At 39.5% G+C, this 17,985-nt stretch overlaps 1 protein-coding gene across 1 annotated transcript in view; it reads left to right on the forward strand.

Annotated features, from left to right (window-relative positions):
• The window catches only part of Arhgap18 (Rho GTPase activating protein 18), a 145,168-nt gene that overhangs the window by 87,397 nt on the left and 39,786 nt on the right, over nt 1-17,985 (forward strand). The window contains exons 4-7 of the mRNA XM_038339380.1: nt 119-182; nt 6,067-6,245; nt 15,364-15,529; nt 17,854-17,945. Of these exons, the coding sequence (XP_038195308.1) occupies nt 119-182; nt 6,067-6,245; nt 15,364-15,529; nt 17,854-17,945 (501 nt within the window). The remainder of the gene's footprint in view (nt 1-118; nt 183-6,066; nt 6,246-15,363; nt 15,530-17,853; nt 17,946-17,985) is intronic.

A 17,985-nucleotide genomic window follows, 5' to 3' on the forward strand; every position in this document is an offset into this window, starting at 1 on the left:
CTTGTAAAAGTCTGAGTACATTTCTTGTTCTCTGAAGGTTAGGATGGTATTATTTACAACACCATTTTCTCCAGTTGGGAGTTGGGAGATGACTAAGTGGCTCCTTTTCTGTGTTTAGTCTCCAGATGGCTCAGAATCGCAGTCAATTGGAACAAATGAAAACAGAAGCCAAGGAAAAGAGGGTATGTAGGCCCTGTGCTCGTGATTGTCCCCTTTAACTGCTGCAACACAGTTGTCACTTGAACACGTTACCCTCATTCTACTAAAGCAACTTGATTAAAATACTAATGTTAGGTAAATAAAGAAAAATGCATGATTCTGGACGTAGGGTTGGCCCTTTATCTTTTCTATGTGTATTCCCATCTGATCCAAATCTGCATATCCATCTTCCTGACTGTTTATCATATCAAATTAGTGGGGAGAGCTTTGTACTTCATTCAGTACACCCATGAATATTCCCTGGTAGGTATTACTCTCGGTCCATTTTACAGATGAGAGAACTGAGGTTTGGACTTGGAAAGCTATGTTCCCAAGAACATGCATCCGGGATGTGGAGTTTCAGTGTCTTGTTCATGAATCATAAGCTCCAATTCAACAAGGGGTTTCATTTTCAGAAGTTTTAGAGAAACCTTTAAGAAAAAAAGCTTTTCTTTCTTTTTTTGAAATTGATTATAATTTTCTTTCTCATTAAACATTTCTTATTTCAGAGATGAATTAGAGATTCAGTGTCTAGAAGAAAAATGAATAGAAAGGTTCTATTAAGCACCACCAGCTTAATACAGCTTTTGTGTTTACAAGAAGGGAAAATATCCTTGGCTAAGGTCCTAAACTGAAGCTTAAAGAAAAAAGTCCTCAAGTTACTTAAGAAACACTAACACAGATGAGCTGTGTGTTGATTATTTCTCACGTCTTAGTGACTGAGACATCTGTCGTGATAGTGTTGCCTTGGGCTTGGAAGTAGAAGGGTTGCAGAGTGGTTGTCAGGTAACTAGAGGCCTGGGAAGCCCTCCCAGCCTTCCTCTAGATATCACTCATTAGGAAAAACTTACAAGGGATGTTCTGGAAATCTGAGAGCAGGTATCATCTTTGATCTGTCAGAATTTTCTCAATACTTCTCTTTTAAAACATGAAAAATTTAATAAAATAATTTTTTTTAATAAAAACACTTAAAAATATGAAGGCATACAATACACACATGAACATATTAAGTCTGAGTATGTGTGCGCGCGTGTGTGCATACACCCATACCCCTGTAAAAATAGTTTCTTCTTCCTCCTTTTTTGGAGACCTCTGTAGTTATCATGTGTTGTATCAGAATGAACTGTTGGGGATTTCCCCCTGTCTGTGTGCCAGCAGACACTGAAGTGGCAAGCAAGCTGGCTGTGCCAGCTCTAGCCTTCTGGAGAGCTGGGTCCTCAGAGAGACAGACGACTCTTTTGTGCCAGTGTCAATATACTTTGGGCTTTGGAGAAGAGTGACTGCCAGTTGTTTAACAGATATTGAGGAAAACATTGTCCTTTCTTTGTGTTTTCCTCTTTTGCCCGAGATCATAATGTTGGCTATATCAACAAACGTTTTATGAGACAAGTCCATTATATGAGCACTTTCGGGCTGAGATTGCAGCAGGCAGGGGAGAGGTGACAAACTTGTGGCCTGATTCACATCTGTTTCTGCTGGAAGGCTGAGCAGTTGGGGTCAGGCTGCCAAGCACATTACCCGGAGACTGTGCACATAGCCGGTCAAGTCACCTGGTGGCCGCTGCTGCACCTGTTCGGGGAATGCCCTACTCTTTTGTTTATCAGTGAGCTGGTGGTGATTTGAACGCGTTGGAAAGTTCAGAAAGAAATTATAGAGTTTTTGTTTGTTTTGTTGTCACGGTTGCTGTGATAAAAGATTAATCAAAGGAAGCTTGAGGGAAGAAAGAGTTGAGTGGGCTTACAGATTACAGCCCGTCATCCAGGGAAGCCAAGGTAGGAACTCAAGCCGAGACCATAGGCGGTTGGTGCTGATTGGCTCACTCCCCGGTTCATGTGAAGCTATGTTTCTCAAGCGATCTGGGGACACCTGCCAAGCGATTGCATTACCAACAGTAGGCTGAATCCTCCTACATCAATCAGCAATCAAGGAAATGCCCCACAGACTTGCCCACAGGCCAATCTGATGGAGGCGATTTCACAATTTAGATTCCGTGTATTCCCAGGTGTCTTAAGATGATCATCAAGGTCAGCCATGTGTATATGCATGGAAACATTATCAGGAGTTTTGTAAAGGGAGGCTGGTTCTGATTAAAATCTCAAAACATGAGTGTCAGAATGATTTAAATGTTTCCCACACACTTGAGTTTTTATTGCATTCAAGAAAACCTATTTTGGGGCAAGAGACATAGCTCCGCAGTTAAGAGCACCCTGGTCCCATTTCCAACACCCACAACCAACAGCTCACAGCTATCTGTAAGGTCAGTTCCAGGGATAACATCCTCTTCTGGGCATGGCAGGCATGTGACGCAGAGACATATGTATACTAAACAATAATATAAATAAAATAAAGATCTTTAAAAAACAATTTCAGGACTGGAGAGATGGCTCAGAGGTTAAGAGCAGTGACTGCTCTTCCAGAGGTCCTGAGTTCAGTTCCCAACAACCACATGGTGGCTCACAGCCAATTATAATGAGATCTGGTGCCCTCTTCTGGCATGCAAGTATACATGGAAGGAATGTTGTATACATAATAAATAAATAAATCTTTAAAAAAAGCAATTTCAAACTAAAAATTAATAGACTTTGAATATTTAAAGTATTGATATATTTCACATTAACCTACTTTTTTAACTCTTCATAAAATTATACAATTTAAATTATTTTAATTATAATACAATTTAAATTATTATACAATTTTATGAAAGGCTCAATATTTTTGTGTACTTGGAAATGTTAATAATTTAAATTTTTCATAGTGATTTCTATACTTTTGGTTTGAGAGGAAAAATATTTTTAAAATAGTTTCTGTACATTTTGAACAGCTGGACAATTTTTAAAAAGTAATTATAACCAAAACGTATTGTCTTCTAAATAAGAAGAAAGGGTTAATAAGATGGTTCAATCAGTTAAGTGCTTGCAAGTTAGATGCTTGCCTTGTAAGCATGGAAGGGCTTGGGTATGATTCCCAGAACCTATGTGAGAGAGCCACACACTGAAATGTTATTTCAGCACTGGGGAGGTTTAAACAGAAGGATCTCTAGGTTTGCTGCCCAGCCAGATTAGCATATTTGTTGAGTTTTAGGTCACTTGTCTCAAGGGTAAAGGGGACAATGCTGGATGATTGGCACCTCAGGTTTTCCACTAATCTCCATATACATGTGTATCCCTGTGAGTCTGCCTGCACAAATGAACAAATAATCATACATGCACACACACACACACACACAGAGAGAGAGAGAGAGAGAGAGAGAGAGAGAGAGAGAGAGAGGAAGGAGAAGAAGAAGAAGAAGAAGAAGAAGAAGAAGAAGAAGAAGAAGAAGAAGAAGAAGAAGAAGAAGAAGAAGAAGAAACTCTTGTGCATTTAACAAGCAAGGAATTTGTCTCAATATTTTCTTTTAACTTCTCTGGATGAACCGTATGGGAATGATAGCTCCATCCCTGTTCTTAGCCAAGTTACTGTCTCCTAGCAGTGCACACTTCCACCCCTCCACACACACTTATTTTTTCTCTTCCCTGCCTGAACCTGATTTCACATTTGAACTGAGGTTGGTGCATTTTATATTTTTTTTTGTTCTTGTTGCTATGTTTCTGGAGGAAATCAATTTGTTTTAAATATATTCTGAATGGCTCCAGTTTGAATTCAGCACAGCGTATTTATTTGGGTATGCATGAGGAGGGGGTGATTATTGTAACTTACATAGAAGCATTGAAGAGAATCGTTTTTAAATTCTTGTCCACCAACATCCAGAAGCTGAAAGTAGCTTCTAATTTACAAAAATGGCTAATCATTTTTTTCTCTGTGAATTGTTTCCTAGGAAACCAATAATGTATTCACAGCAAAACGTATAACCATATAAACTAATGGGAAATAAAATTATTTTTTTTTGTTTTGACATTTATGATAATCATTTAAAAATTAATCATAAAAGTTATTAAGTATTCTACTTAAAATTGTCATAGACTGTTAAAAAACAAATCGGACAGAAATGGGAGCAGATAATACCATCATGAAGGTTTCGATTCATCTTTATTTGGGGGTTTAACATAGGTACATGTTTGCATGCTTGTCTAACTGGAAGATTGTCTGAGAGCTAGCTGGGCTGGGTCATGCCAAAAATCTAGGCTTTTTGTAGGTTTCAATTTGGCTATCGAGAAGCGTTAAACAAAGGTGAGACCTTCTTGAGCCAAGAGCCTCAAATGACCGTGCGGCCACATGCTCACGAAATTCTCTCTGCTTGCTGAGTGGGAATGAGTAAGGCTTTGATTCATATTTAATTCTTAATTTTTATTTCCATTGAAACAAAGGTTTTTCTTTTTATATTAAGTGATGACAAAATTACTTCTGAGCAGTAAGCTCAGGAATAATACATCTCTGGATTTCTGACGTGTACTTATTAGGTTTTTAAAAGTAACTTCATCTTGTGTCATTCTTGGTTCATAGTGTGCAATATTAGTAGGTAAACATATAAAGCATCATCTTTGCTTTTGTTTTTTTTTTTTTTATTGTTTGAGACAAGGTTTCATTTTGCTCAGTCAGGAATTTAATTCACTGTTTGGATTGGAGGCATGCATCATTCCCATGACCCTGTATCAGCTTATTTATTCATTTTGAGTTTATTCATTTATTTAAATTTGTTTTCTATTATTGTGTGGTGTGTGTGTGTGTAGTGTGTGTGTGTGTGTGTGTGTGTGTGTGTGTGTGTGTGTGGTGTGCACATGCTGTGGTGCACATGCGGAGGCCAGAGAACAACTTTCGCGAGTTACTTACTTCTTTCCTTCACTGTGGGACCCAAGGATGGAACTCAAGTTGTAGGGTTTGTATGGCCATGTCTTTATGCTTTGATCCACCTCACCAACACGATTTTTCCTCTTGGAGACAGGGTCTCATAGCTCCTGTGGCCTTAAACTCACCGTATAGTGGAAGATGACTTTGAAGTCCTGATTTGTTACCTCCTAAGTGCTGGAGTCACAGGCCTGGGCCACTATGTCAGTCTGTTCCTTTTATAGTTCACAGCATCTTACTGTGAATCAAACATCAGCCGTGAAAAGAACCCCAGCGTTCATGCCAGGGCCTTTCTAACGTGAGATGTACAAAAGCCAAGAAATCACCAAGGAAATTTGGAAGCATTTTCCTCCATCCTGGTAGCTGTTATTTTTATCAATGCAAAATTTCCAACGTTAATTATTTCCTAGAGGGCCAGCCGCAGACAAAATGAAGACGCCAAAGCAAAGTTTTGAGACGCTGATGCAAATGTCCGCAGCTTGTTTGACTCAGGGTGGAAGGGACCTTTCTGATCTCTGATAGAATCAGGTCCCAAGCTTGTCGGTTCTTGTACCACGTGCCTCCAGATTTGACTTTCATTGTGATGAGCTGTTGGCATCAGCTTTTGTTTTGGAATTTTTACCATGGTACATAGGTAACATTCCAGGGTGTGGAAGACGGCTGCCCCTGGATGTGTTCCACTCTGAAGAAATTAAAGCAAAGGCTCTAGGCAGAGGTTACAATGCAGCTCGCTGCTCATGCTCCTGTGTCTAGTTCCTCGGTGCAGAATAAAATAACAGTTGTACCTACTAAACTTTATGAGACTTTCCACTGAGTTTGATGTCTGCCAGTAGGCTGTTGAATATGTATCCAACCGAAAACCTGTGATTGCAGAGAACCCACAGTTGAACCCTGGTTTGCCAGTCTCCTCTGTCTCCCAGCTTTTACTGTGAACCATTGATATAATTCCCAGAGTAGGCATTTTATTGTTAAAATCACAGTAAATTGTTTCCTAGAGTAAAGAATATTCCTCCCATGGGTCTTGTTAATATATGAGAAGGTTTTTAAATAAAGGGCATGCAGTTCAATTGTCTTTTTTTCTCCTAGACCAGGCACCTAGTGGGGCTGTTGAGAACAAGGAGCTGATCCCACGGGTACCTGAGGATACACCTGCCTCTGTAACAGACATCAATTTGGAGGTGTCATTTGCGGAGCAAGCTGTCAATCAGAAAGAACTCAGCAAGGAGAGGATGCCGAAGATCGGAGGCAATGATGCCTCATTGCCTGTATGTAATACACGCTCAGATGATCCTAAAAAAATGTCCTTTGAACGACCTTTGTATTTTTAAATTTTAGAAGCCAAAGAAAAGTTGAAAGCATAACATAGCAAGAATTATTACGTTTTCACCAACAGTTGATTCAAGTTATTAATATTTTCCTATCCTTTCTATATTGGGTCTATCTGTATATACACTATTCTAACAGGAAGGATATATTCACTTGGTATTTTAAGACTTTTTGAGAACATTCAAAACAGTTGGAGCTGGAGAGGTGGCTCAGTGATTAGGAGCACTGGCTGCTCTCTGAGGGTCTGGGTTTGGTTCTTAGCACCTACATGGCTGCTCACGATTGTGTAACTCCAGGTTCAGGGAATCTGATTCCCTCTTCTGGTATCTCTGAACACAAGGCATGCAAGTGGTGAGGTGCACAGACAAACATGCAGGAAAACACTACATACACATGAAAATAAACATTAAAAATAAAAAGTAAACAACGTTTTAAGACCGGTTAGATTCTAAAGTCATAGTTAATATTTAACAATCACGAAAGCCTTGGCAGTTGTCACAGACTGCCCTCATAGTTTCTCCCTTCCTCCTACCCTTTGGAGACTTGGATATGAAGTAATATGTTGTGTTAGTTGAGATTTTTTCTCTTTTATTTTTGTTTGTGTGTTCAAAAGCATTTTAAAAGAAGTTGATAATATTAAAAATTTGTCTGATCATTTCATTATGATTAGATACAAGTTAAGCATTGTGCTATGCCTCTGAAGTGATACAAGCCATCCTCCATGATGGAAGTGTTGCTACCAAGTGGGCTAATGGAGTTGCTCCCTAGTTCTCACTCTGTGACGATGCCTTTCTTATCTACAATTTATACTTGTTTGGTCTCCGTTTTATCTTTTTCTGGGCTTTGAGAAACATTGATTTCCAAATGCTGTTGTCCCTTCTACATTAATTGACAGCGGCATTCCTCAGTAATTGGTAGCTCTCCTTCTTTTTCCAGTTTTGCATGCCACTATAGACTGCTAACTTTTTCATTCCACATTTCGTAGATATCATCTTTTGTCTTTGATGGTCAGAGCTACACAGCCTGGGCCGCCTTGCCCGGCGGGGGCCGGCAGTTGGTTCCCGTGCTGTTTCCTCATGCCCTCCTTAGCCCTTTCTTCTTCATTCTCTAGGACAGCATGTTCCAGGCTCACCTTGTAATTTTCTCCCTCTTAGACTTGAAAGCAGCTGTTTCTTACAGCAACTGGTTCCTTTTAGCAACAAATGGTATTTAGGACCTGAGCCTTCCTCTGCACAGAGTGTTCTCTCTGCTGTGAGTGCCTCGTGTCTTTTCCTACATTTTAAAGCAGAAGCTAAAGAACAACATAAGGAACTTCTGAGTTCTCCACCTGTCAGCCAGGCCAGACCCCTCTGCAACTCTGCCCAATTTCCTTATCTGTGTTATTTCGAAACACGTGCCTGAATTTTGGTTATCATCTGTAAAGGTTTATATTGCGAAAACCAAAGCAAAAACAGAGGTATTAAAAATTGCACACCCATGTTATCATTATTATTCCTTTAAAATACCTTTAACCTCAGTATTTTCATCTCAAATACTCAGTGTTCAAACCACATTGATATCTCAATTATCATGACTGTTTCTGCAGTGTGAGGCAGGGACAGGCTCCAAATAAAATCTCTGCATTGAGTTTGCTTGATATTACACTTAGATTCTCCATCTTTTTCTTTTTTTTTTTTAAATTGATTTTTATTGAGCTCTACATTTTTCTCTGCTCCCCTCCCTGCCGCTCTCCTCCCCCAAGGTTCACATGTTCCCAATTTCCTTAGGACATCTTGTCTTTTTCTACTTCCCATGAAGATTAGATCTATGTATGTCTCCCTTAGTGTCCTCATTGTTGTCTATGGTCTCTGGGATTGTGATTTGTAGGCTGGTTTTCTTTGCTTTATGTTTAAACAGAACTTACGAGTGAGTATATGTGATAATTGTCTTTCTGTGTCTGGCACCTTGTACAAAACTCAAGTCCAAATGGATCAAAGACCTCAACATAAAGTCAGCCACACTGAACCTTATAGAAGAGAAAGTGGGAAGAGCACTTGAATGCATTGGCACAGGGGACCTCTCCATCTTTTTCTTAACCCTGCTCCTCTCCCTCCATTCCTCTGGCTCCCCTTCCCTTCTCCATTGACCTTGACTCTGCCATTCTGCTACTTCTCCATTCTCTTCCTGCCTGTCACCTGTTTTTCTGTGCCCCCTCACCTCTTCAGAGTTGATTTATTCATCTTGTCACATGCTTATGTGTGTTATCACATGTTTGTGCATGCTCGTGTATGTGTAGGCACATGTGAATATATACAAGTGTGTGGATGTGGAGGCCCGAAGGTAGATGTTAGGAATCTTCTTTGGTCCCTCTTTCCCCAGACTTGCTGCTTATTTGTCTTTAAAACAAATCCAGGGCTTGCTGAAGCAGCTCATCTGGCTAGGCAGCTTGTCGGGAGGAGCCCCTGTCTTCTGCCTTCAGGGGTTTGGAATGCAGGCAGCCGCCACACACACACAGGGTTCCAAACCCTGGTCCTCTCTCTTGTGCAGCAAGTGTTTTAAGTGCTGTACTGTCTTCCAGCCCTGTCCTTTATTGAAAGAGCCATGTTATGAAATTCAGGTGGATCTCACTCTCTGACTCTTTCTGTTCCCACAGTATAGTTTCACATCGCCTATGTATTTATAAACAGGTTGACATTAGTTCTACCGAATTTAAGTTCCTGGTTGTTTTGATTTGGGCTAGATACTTTAGATATATTGTCATGTGTTCTCTACTGGGGATACCTGGCTATCTTTCTTTTGACTAATTAAAACTGTGGTTCAGAGTCATACCTGACTCCATTAAGCTATTAATGGTCTAAAAGTCCATTGAGGTCTTAATAGTTTCTTCTTTTTCATTTATTATTTTGGACATTTTCTTTATGAAAACAATTATCAAGATGGCTATATTTCCCATTTATGTAAGTTTTTAAATTTAGTTTTTGCTTTCTTGGCATTTGTTGTCAGTGCCAACTCATATCTGTGTGTGTTTATAAAACTGGCTTCTTAACCCATGGGTTCATACATGTTTAATGACACCATAGGAAAATCTCTCAGGGCTTAGCTAGTGTATTTCCTGCTCAGGCTTAAAAGTGTCCATAGTTCCATTTAGTAGAAGTGGAGATCTCCGCCTGTGGCCAGGACCCCAGGAGTGTTCAGTTCTCTGGACCGCTTATCACTTGGGAGCCCTGTTCAGTAGAGATGTTGATTTTTTATCTTCTTTCTCCCGTGCCGAGAAGTGTAGTTCTTAAGAAAGGGCAGGTGACAGAGCTTCCGCTGTCCAAAACACACTTGTTTGTTTATTCTACATTAATGCATAACATTCTCAGAATGCCAGCGGTGGCCACATTCAGTAAGAGCCTTCTGAATGATTGAAGGTTGCCTTTCTGTAGCTATTTGTGTCCTTGGGATGTATCGCAAAGGGGATTTGATCCAGTAAAGTTACGGAGCTATAACTTTTGAAGGGTGGTTATTCTCTGCATAGTTAAGCTGCTAAGTGCATATCTGGTTGGGCTAATTTGCTATGGTTTTATTCTTAATTTTTAAAGATTGCTTTTTCTGAAATATTTTATGCTCTAAAATTATGAAATAGTTATATGACCCAAAAGGCAAAATAAAGCAAGTTTAGCATTTATCTTTGACAGATCACCCTGTTAGGGCCCTCCTTATAGAGAATCCTTTTGGATTTTTTAAATTTTAAAGCATTAATTTATATTTTTATGTGATGAGGGTTTGCATACATGAATGTGTATGCACCTTATGTGTACCTGGCGGCCATACATGTCAGAAGAGGTAGTTCGATCCCTGGAGCTGGAGGTATAGATGATTATGAGCCATCATATGGGTGCTGGGAACCAAACCTGCATCCTCTACAAGAACAGCCAGTGCTCTTAACCAGAGAGAGCCCAAGAGAACCCTTTTTATTTTGATACTTTTTATCTACCCATTTTCTTACAGATATTAGCCCACTGCTCACATTTTTCTTCATCTTGGTTTGATTTTAACTATTTTTTAGAGACCCTAGCATCATAATGTGGAGACATACTTTTCATTTCTTTTTCTGGATACACATGTCTCTACTGTGAGGCTGCATCCTGATTTATTAAAGCAGTCCCTTAGGGAGAGACATCTGGTTGTTTCCAGACTTTGTGGTACATTTTGAGGGAGCTGTTTTCAGAGCCTAATGGAGAAAGTAAAGGAGTTCTTCGACATTTGGCATAAAGCAATGATCTATTCTCCCAGATTCTACTTTGGAAGAATAAAACTCTCAGCCCATGACGGTCCTCATCGCAGATGATGGAAATCATTGAAGCCGGGGGAGGGGCACTAATTAAACAAAAGTGAGGTATTACTGAATATTAGGTTATCTCCCCAAATAAAATAAAATGTATTCTCCATTTGAGGTTTTAGAAATAAGACCTGGTCTACTATTTATTTTTTCCTCTACCAAGTTAATCTTTATTTGACTACCTTCTTGATTTTCTTGTTCATGTTGTGCCCATGTTATGCAATAACCACCCCCCCCCTCTGATGTTTCATTGTTACCTGGGAAACATTCAACTGTCTTGTGGCTGTCTTAACAGTTCACTTTTTAATTCTTTTCTGCGTGACTCTGAACTCCGTGTATAAAATATTTGAAAGCGTTTTTTTCAGTGACTAGAACCATAGTCTTGGTGACTGTCCATTATCTTTGCCTTTGGTTTCCATCTGCATGTACCTACCCATCTCTATAACCATGGTTCAAAATGCCTTCAGTGGGTGGGCATGTTGTAGAGTTCCCATAAGTCAGTAGTAACACAGTTGATGAAATGAATATTTTGGCTGGTGCCACTTTGAAGCAGGTGTCTAAAGAGATCTGTAAGTTCCATTTTGCGGCTAGACTTCCCTTCCCCTGTAAATAAACAGTGGGCTTTATGCAATGAGCAGCTCTCTGGTGACCTCATTTCTTATCCACTTCCCTATTCCTGCAACATTGAGCAGTCTTTGTAAATTCTTTCTGCTCTCACTGTGAGTCCACATTTCTTCTCTTACATTGGAGATTGAATTTAATATCTTGCAGCCATCTGCAAACTTAGCTCCACTGTGAACTTTGGCTATGTGTCACAGCCCAGAAATGGTGCTCATGTCTGGATTGATCGTCATGAGGTAGATAACCACCCACCCGAGTTTTTTAAATATGCAAGCAAGTTAGGGAGATGATGTAGCCTGCCAGGGCTTGACTCTGGGAGCATGGTTCACTATTGATGTCCAGCTTGAATCGAGAATGGGAGTGGTTGATGAGTAAAAGATTCAACTTCCACGTTATTAATAAAGTCCCTAATACACCCCCCACCACTGGCTGTACTTCCCAGTCGACAAAAGAAGGGTGTAGTTGAAGAGAACTAGCTCACTTTTTTATCTTGTATAGAGGCCCTTACAACCTGATGCATTTTGGAAAAATTTCATCTCTTTAAAAAATGCAGTTTTCCAAAGGTAAGGGACTTTACTCTTGCTGAAATTTTAGTTATTTTCCTCAGTCAAGAAACTGAACCCTCCTGTCTCTTAACACACACACACACACACACACACACACACACACACACACACACACACAAATAAAATGACAGGAAACTTCATAAATATTTAAAAGAGCCGCTATGAATTAAACATTGGGATAAAGAACTGACTCCTTTATTAAACACAATGTTTAAATAAATAAATAAACAAGCTCATGACATATATTCTAGGTAAATGAAATGTTTGTACTAATAACATTTCAGGTTTCTCTAAACATTTACCTTGGGTAATACTTTTCGGTAATTATATTACAGGGCTTATTAGACCCAAAGCAACTGATTTTAATGAAACACTTGAACCGTTGGTTTTTAAACATGTAAACAGGTAGATATGGTTGGCTCAGCCATACTGGGAACAGAGCTGTTAGCAGAGGTACAGAGGTATGTGTGAGAAAAGTGGGACCTGTTTTATGTGGGTTTTAAGAAGTAAAACTCAGGAACGATGATGCGGTTCAAAAACAGGTGTTTGCCCAGCGTGTGCCAGGTCCACCATTGCCTTTAATAAATGAAAGCTCAGAAAATATGTATGACAGGACATTAGAGAACGTAGGAAACGCTGGTGAAGTAGCTTGACGCGATTGGCCTCTCTGTGTGGGTGTGTGTTTCCTTCATTAGTCTGTGGCTGTGCACCTGAAACATGCTAAGCCAAAGAGACACTGGGGCTGGAGAGGCGATCAAGACATAGCCCTGCCTTTGGGGGTCTCTCCATCCTCTACCGACCTGCATTCTCCCTCCCCTGTGAATGAACAAGTTGAGTAGAATGGGAACGTTGCCTGGACTTTCAGGCAACAAAAGCAGACAGAAACAGTCAGAGAATGGTGCCCATTGTCTATGCGGTCATGCTTCCATCCTTCTAAAGTCTGTTTCCCCACACCTTAGAACGGGCCCTGATTCTTACCCTGGTGTAACTTTTTGCAGAATATAATGAGATGTTATTCATCAAATGAGTACTGGACTTTTTTTTTTCTTTTCTGACTATAGCATGCAGGAAAATAAAACCAAGAATATTTTCAAATGATTCTTAAAGTTCACTGAAAAAAAAAAAAAAACAGAGTAATCGATCAGGCATGGGGACGAGTATCTACATCTCAGCACATTGATGGAGAGGGCCGGGAGAATCAAGTGCAAGGCCAGACTTTGCAATATGGGAAATTTCAAGACAGCTTTGACTGCACAAGAGACCCTTTCTCAATTATAGCCATATATTTGGTGCAAATATATGATGTGTGTGTATGTGTACTTAATACTTTCTGTATGCTTACATGTGTCATTGGAGCCTCATCCTGTGATGTAGGGTGGTAGGGTCTGTGGTATTTCTATTTTACTCTCTCTCTTTCCCCCCTTATTCTCTCTCTCCATCTACCCCTAGTCTATCCATCCGATCCCACCCCTGTCTGCTCCATCCCCACTTTCCTTCTTCCTTTCCTCCCCTCCTTCAGTTTTCTGATCACTAGAATGTGAGTTTGACCACACACTGACCACACACTGTCGTGGACTGAAACTATGAGCAAACATCAAAGTCCTCCCTCCAGATGTATTTTATCAGGACTGTGTCACAATGAGGAAAACCTAACACAACTAGGAAGTGAGGGACTTAGACTCTACCTTCCATGATGCCCCTCACTGTTTTGTTTAATTTTTTTTGTGGACACTCAAACTCTTGGAGTTGAGTATATGTGAAAAGCTACCCAGTCTCCAAACATTGCCAATGTTAGGAATTGGTCTATCTTCTGTTGGCAAATGTTCTCTCAAAAATGACTTAAGTCTTCAAAAACTTTTTGTATCTGTTAATTAAACCATGGGTACATGTAAGTTTTTGAGACAGGGTCTTACTTAGTAGCTAGGATACCCTGAAATTCACTATGTAACCCATGTTGACCCTGACCTCACAACAGTTCCTGCCTCAGCTGCCTGAGTACTGGAATTATATATGTAAGCCACCATGTCTGATACTCTGGATATTTACTATGTCAGAAATTAAAAACTCAGCATTTGGCTATATCTCAGTAGTAGACTGCTCGGTGAACAGAGGCTCCTTGCCAGGCATGCTCAAGATGCCAATTTTGATTGTCACTATGAAAAGAGAAAAAAAAAAATGAACTCTGCATTTGATTTCTAGCACCAGAAAAACGCTTTAAGTTAAAAATTAAGATAATACATTAAAGTTAACTATTACGAGTATACATGCCCTTTTAAAAATAGAAACAACTCTTTTACATTCTGTCTGCTGGAATATACGTCATTTACTTCTGGAAAACTCCATTATACAGTCTTGAGAGAAGTAGAGTAGAAAAGAAAGAAATCCATCTTAGTAATGTTATTAAAACTAATGTTTGGCTCATAAGCTTGTCCTCTTGGACTAATTGGTACCCACAAGTTTCTCTGAACCACACTCTGAGAACAAATGCTTTAGAGGGAATCTGCTGGTTGATCTTACTTAGCAACTTAATGAAGGAATTATGGCAAACCCCAAAGAAACAGTCTTGATGACATGATTTTTAATTAAGCTACTGGAGAATGATCAGTTTTATTCAGTAAACACAGTTGGATTATAATTTTTATTAAATATGCCAGAGAAATTTATTCTACTACTTTGTGCCTTGTTTTCTTATATTTAATGTGTTTAATGATAAAGGAGGTTAAGTCACTAGGAGATGATACTTGAGAAAGACACAAAAGAGCAAAAACACCATTTATAGACACATGATCTGGGGTAGGATCGTGGCCAGTGTATGTTCAACAGTTAATGAAATAGCAATAACAGCAGACAGAAAAGTATTGACCATTTAAGCCTCACAGTGACCCTCTGACTAAGGGGATCTTTTCTTTCTCCCTTCCCTCTTCCTCTTTCTTATCCTATTTGGTAGAAAGAAAGGTTCAGCAGTTGCCCAATCCCACAGCTAGTAAGTAGCTGTATAACTGATGCCTTTCCCACTCTAATGGTGGATGGCTTTTCTTTACTAACCTCACTGCTGTTATATGACAATTAAGAGAGCACCATGCATGTAGAGGAAAACTGGAACATTCTAAGGACTCCCTCATAAACACAATTCCTCGTTCTCTTTTTCCTGTTTATATTCAGGAGATCATTTATCCTCTTTTCCTCTCTGTACTTCCTCCTTATGGTCCCGGCCTGACATTTAACCTTTGGTTTATGAAGACCCATGAGATAGAAATTACTTTTCGTCTTCTCTGATCCAGTGGTATGAACCCTTGCATTACTGGGTTTGGCTTCACTTTATGTCAGACATCAGGTGTGAATTATCTACACAGTTTGGGGCTCTCCGTGATAAAACCATGCTACAGTCTGACCGAGGCATTCTTCCATGGCTTTCAGTGTCACTCACTCTGAGTATACTATTATTCTCAGTTAGAATAGTTAGAATGTTTTCTCCTTTCATTATAAGAGAAGCAAAAAGAGTAAGATACTGATAACATTTACCATATGTTTGTTTGTTTGTTTGTTTATTTATTTATGTTGTTCTAGAGTTTCAGACTGCCAAAAGATAAAACTGGTACTACAAAGATTGGGGATTTGGCCCCCCAAGACATGAAGAAAGTTTGCCATCTAGCCCTGATTGAACTCACTGCCCTCTATGATGTACTGGGTGTGGAACTCAAACAACAGAAAGCTGTGAAAATCAAAACAAAAGGTAAAGTTAGATTTGGTTCCATAGTAGCGAAAATGGACTTAGCTCTTGGGTGGACTCTTGGTGGTGGGGCTGAAGGGCAGCCAGATAAACTGGTGCTTGAGTGTGTCCAGAGTTCCAATTCTCAACGCTGCCTTTGAATATCTTATAAATTGATAAGCAGAGAATATACAGCCAAATGATTTAATTCTCGCCAAAGGGAATTGTTATTCAGGAAATCGTAATGCTCATGTTTTCGTCATCAGAAACTGTGTGTTTGAGAAAGAGACCTTTGGCAGTTGTGTCTATCTCCAAAACCAGATCTCAAAAAACGGCTTCTAAGGGGTTGGTCTTGAGTGATTACTTACGGTCTTCCATGATTAAATATGGGGTAGTAACAGTCTGTCCCTATGTTCGCTTTCATTCTCTTTTTAAATTTAAATTTTACATCTTAGTATCATGTGCATTTAATGTACATGTGAGTGTGGACATGCCAGTGCCACAATGTGTGTACGGACGTCAGAGGACAACTCCCATGAGACAGTTCTCGCCTTCCACTGTGGTTGCCAAGGATCAAGCTCTGGCTTTCCAGCTTGTATGGCATGCCCTTTGACCCGAAGAGCCATCTCTTTAGCCCTACACATTGTATTTTTAGCATTTGACAAAAACATTTTCTCCCCCAGTAAATAAAATAATGCCATTGTCTGATGCAGAGCTAGCACAGTATACTCATTTCCCACTTGTCTTCTCGATTTTGCAAGCAGCTTGCTTGCCTGTTACATCAGCAGACTAATTCTGATAACATGATAAAGAACAGGCACCTTTCGCCATTGCTTCTCTTATTTTCCTGGTCTGGAAATCCAGCAAATTCTCTCCTGACAAAGCTTTCCCCTTTAGGAATCTCTGTCATCTTGTTTAACCTTATAGGTGTCTCCTAAAGAGGCACTGGGAATGAGGACTTGAGTTACTATGGTAACACGAGCCAAGACATGTACGTACCTGATGTAAGTTATAGAGACACTTTCTCTGTAAGACTGAAGTGTACCGTTCCTGTCCTTCCTGTGCATTTCTGTCATGGTGGACCCTAAAGACCTAATTCTGTGCTTAGTTACGGGAGTATTTTAGCACAAGCCTTGCAGTGGTGACTTTCTGAGTTCTTTGGTGCTTCTGGTTTCCCCTACATCCCTGTGAAGAATGACGACTTCAAATGCTTCTGCCCAAACTCATCATGGTACTTTCTTCAATGATAAATTAGGAATACAGTTTGAATTGCTATGACCACCTGCCCAAGATGTTAAAATGGCTTTCAGAGGTGTTTTGTTGCCGTTCTTGTTGTTCGTTTGTTAATTGTTGGTGTAATTTTCAGTTTTATTATATACTGAAGAGACATTAAAGCTGTCACTGTTTAAATGGAAATAGAACGTCCTTTGTAGTTTTTAAAAATATATAATTCTATCTTGGGTTTTTGGAGTTTTTGAGAATACATATCTTTTTAATGGTCAAACTAAAAGGCAATTTATTATTTTTTAAATGGCTTCTCAGTGTCCAATGTCCGACCTTAACCAAAGGCCAGTCCCTTTTTCTTGTCCACAGATGAATGTTATTTACTTGATTGTGTCATTCCTAAAGGACAGAGCTCTTACTTCTGTGGTAAACATCAACCCAGAAGAGAGACAAGCAAAGGCTGTAGATAGTTGTGTTCATTTCAAACTTAAGGCAAAAGGCTTGAGTTGGAACATGTTCAAATATTACCCATTATTACACACACACACACACACGCACACACACACATAGAGAGAGAGAGAGAGACAGACAGACAGACAGTGACAGAGAGAGACAGAGACAGAGAAAGAGAGATGAGGCGGCAAATTTAAATGTAAAAATACTAGATATCTACTACGTTTTTGAAAGACACATTTATAGATCAGGATTATAATTCTAAAAAAGTAAATATTTATGTTTAGCTGTATCATGGCGTGTTCAATGTCCATTTTGTAAAAGAGAGATAAATGGTGTTTGATTATATGTCAAGACTTTTAATTTGATTGCACTTCATCAACTGTTCAAATAGTTTACATGTCCTTATGGTACTTTGTTTTCCTTATGCAGCAGTTGGCTCTAATTGCCATCATTTGTTCAGCTACCTATCCCTTCTGGATTGTCCTAGAAGACAGAGCCATGCTTTGGCTGTGTTGTGTCTACTTAATGGCTTTGTGGTATCATTTTTTTTAGTAGGTGCTCAGTAAATAATCTGATCAAAAAATGACAATGTAACAAATCTCCTATTTCCAGTTTTATTGCTATTCTATAGGTTGATGAAGTGAAGAGCTTTTGTTTTCTTGTTGCAGACTCTGGTCTTTTTGGTGTTCCATTAACCATGTTATTAGAACAAGATCAAAGGAAAGTGCCAGGAACTCGAATACCCTTGATCTTTCAAAATGTAAGTAGGCCAGACCTGGCCAGTGCAGCAAGAACATACT

This window comes from Arvicola amphibius, chromosome 8, assembly GCF_903992535.2.
Source record: "Arvicola amphibius chromosome 8, mArvAmp1.2, whole genome shotgun sequence".
Taxonomy (NCBI): Eukaryota; Metazoa; Chordata; class Mammalia; order Rodentia; family Cricetidae; genus Arvicola; species Arvicola amphibius.